The 2,913-nt window shown below is 35.0% G+C and overlaps 1 protein-coding gene across 1 annotated transcript; it reads right to left on the reverse strand.

Annotated features, from left to right (window-relative positions):
* Positions 1-212: 212 nt before the first annotated feature.
* On the reverse strand, positions 213-1,955 carry LOC131874097 (receptor protein-tyrosine kinase CEPR2-like). The gene is made up of 2 exons (XM_059217337.1): positions 1,659-1,955; positions 213-530 (listed from the first exon to the last, which is right to left on the reverse strand). Exons 1-2 carry the CDS (start codon positions 1,953-1,955, stop codon positions 213-215), a joined length of 615 nt encoding a protein of 204 aa, XP_059073320.1.
* Between the last annotated feature and the right edge of the window lie 958 nt (positions 1,956-2,913).

Raw genomic sequence — 2,913 nt, forward strand, 5'->3', positions numbered from 1 at the left:
TTACTACTTAAAACTAATAGATAAATAATTTGAAACCCATGATTTATTCTCTAGTTACTACCTTATCACCTTGCCTAATCTTTACTACTATTGCATAATTCCAAAAATCCCTTGTCATATCCATTGGCTTTCCATATCTCTCATGAATAAAAGAGGGGTGAGGCTTTCCATGTCTATCCATTAGAGAGTGCATGTTTTGTTAGTTTCTTATATTAGCTAGGTGGTGGACTGATCATGTGTTCAATGATGCATGGTTGCATGGCAGAGAGGTTTCCTGAAATGAAGTTGCCGGAGACGTTGATTAAAATGAAGTTGGAACAGTTGAAGGCCGGTAATCGGCCTGTAAAGTAGTTGTTGGAGAGGTCCAGGAGTTGTAAACGCTTCATGCCGCTTAGCTCATTCGGTATGGACCCTGATAGTTGATTGTTTCTCAGATATATTCGCACTATGTTCATGCAGTTTGATATATCTGGGGAAAGTACGCCTCGGATGCCATTGTCCCGCAGGCTCAGGACTCGCAGGGTTTTTACCTGACAGAAGAAAGAAAGAAAAAATGTTGTATTAAAAATTCTGCACAAATCTTTTTTTAGTCATAATATCTAATTAATAGAGTTTGGAAATAAAAGATAGATGCAAATTATAAAAGATTGTGTTTATAGAATTTGGTGGAATAGATAGTTTTCAATCATTGATTTTTAATGGAATGGATTTGATCTAGAATTTGTTTTTCTTATTTTTTTCTTATATTAGATAGATAAATGATTCTGTGGGTTTTGAAAAGAAATTAGAGGAGAAGCTCAAATATGAACTCTGAGATTATCTTCTCATTCCTTCAATTTATAGACAGATACATAATAAATGTTAGGAATATTGTAACATAAAGGTTGATGTAGTATTAATGGAGGACAGTTGAGTCGAAGCAAAACTTGAATCACATGGATTGCATAAGGCAGTTAGAAACAACACCAGGTTGGGCGGAGTCAGCTGAAGATTATGTGAGGTGGACTTACATTGGTTTGTGCCAACAAAGGTTGGGAGACAATTAATTTATCTCTTCTAACAGGTTCAATATGGAATTCAATTATAATAGTTCTTGCGTAGATGAATTTGGCAGAATGGATAGTCTTCAATCCTTGACTCTTAATCAAAGAAGTTCCAGTCTAAAGCTCATGCTCTCATATTAGATAGCTTATAATTGATTTTGTGGATTTGATATAAAACTCAATTAAAAAGAATCATGCTCTGATGAATTTGGCAGATTGGATTACTCCTCAATGCTTAGCTTTTAAAGAAAAAAAATTTAGTCTAAAACTTCTAATCTCATATTGGATAGCTAAATGATTCTGTGGGTTTGATAGAATTCAATTATAAGGGATCATGTTCAAGGAATTTTGATGGAATGAATAAGACTCTTAATACTTTATCTGTAATTGAAGAGGGTTCAGCTCAAAACTTATACTATCATGTTGAATAACTAAATGATTATATAGATTTGATGTAAAAAAAATTTTAAAAATGATTAGATAAACTATATGAATTACCAATATTAAATTCTGCAAAATTATCTGAAAATTGTTGTACTTAATAAATCAAATCCTATTTAATGGTGGCTAAAAACTTGAAACAATCCTGGAACAACAACAGAAACAGAAACCTGCCTGACAGAGGGCTTTTGAATCAAGGGTCCCATTGAGCTGGAGGCCTTCTAACACAATATGTGTAACATGGCTGCCATCTTTGCAGGTTATTCCAGTCCATTCACAGGGGTCTGTGTCTTCTTTCCAGCTGGTCAGAACTGATTGGTCCGTATCCATAGCTTTGGAAGACTCCAACAGAGCTTGAATAACAATCTCATCTTCTGCAACACATAAATTTGCTACTGATTGGAACAGGCAGAGCACAAATATTGCTCTTGTTATTTTCATGTGGGTATGTGAGATTTTCCTGGCTGCCATTGTGGTAGTCCTGACATCTCCTTTGGGCTGATTTATGTGCATAAATTGTATCAATTCATGAGATACCCATTGTACCCTTTTGCATAAAAAAAATAATTCCTGTCAATTCATGAAATGCTTATTATACCATTTTGCATTGAAAAAATCTGTTCTTGTGTTAAAACAGTTGAAATTTACAATAATGAAGTGGTGTAGGTTCTGTGGCTTTGGCTTCCCTTGTGATTAGAGAAGTATTTACAATCCAGGTGGCCTGCAGTGAGACGAATTATTGATATTTACAAAGATGGCTGTGCCTGCTTGCTTGTTTTATGTGATGGCTCTCTCAATTTTTTCTTCTGATGTTGGCTTGCCACGTGGATGAGTGTAATGTATTGACAAGTGGCCGGCTTCTATTGTCAAATTCCTTGTGGATCTATTGAGACGGCCTCGTTTATTTTCTTATTCTCATAGAACTTTGTGACAAATCTAATCCCTACGCCAACTTTGCACATCCTAGCAAATTTGAACTGTGTGAAGAGATCCTCATTTGCTTCTAGAAATGCCTGAAACTCTTCCATGTTGTTTTGGATGATTCCTTCTTAAACAGTCCCCAGTCTTTCCCGTCTTCACTTTTTTGCCTTCTGCTTCCAGAGCCAACATTCTATAGAAATGTTCATAAATATATTGACACGCACTAAAGAACATATTAAGTCTAGAGAATATCAGTCAATTTTGAATGTTTAACGTTTTTAAATATAAAAATCAAAGCTTAATATATATAATTTAAACCGTTCTATCAAAACAAATGCCCCATAAACAATTGCTGAGAGGCTACACAATGATAGTAAAGAATGCTTCATAAACTACACCGTTGTGCATGTGGCCATCTTCCCACAACCTTGCACCAGTCACATTTAGAACTGCTTACATCACTTTCTCTTCTAAACCTTAGATTAACTCCTCCTATTTCTTTTGTAAG

Source organism: Cryptomeria japonica, chromosome 3 (assembly GCF_030272615.1).
Source record: "Cryptomeria japonica chromosome 3, Sugi_1.0, whole genome shotgun sequence".
NCBI lineage: Eukaryota > Viridiplantae > Streptophyta > Pinopsida > Cupressales > Cupressaceae > Cryptomeria > Cryptomeria japonica.

Excerpts from the sequence above, each read along its gene's own strand:
- LOC131874097 (XM_059217337.1), bottom strand. The coding sequence starts at position 1,955 with ATGGCAGCCAGGAAAATCTCACATACCCACATGAAAATAACAAGAGCA. Across the intron at positions 531-1,658 it reads ATTCAAAAGCCCTCTGTCAG|GTAAAAACCCTGCGAGTCCT; the intron begins GCAGGTTTCTGT and ends TTCTTCTGTCAG.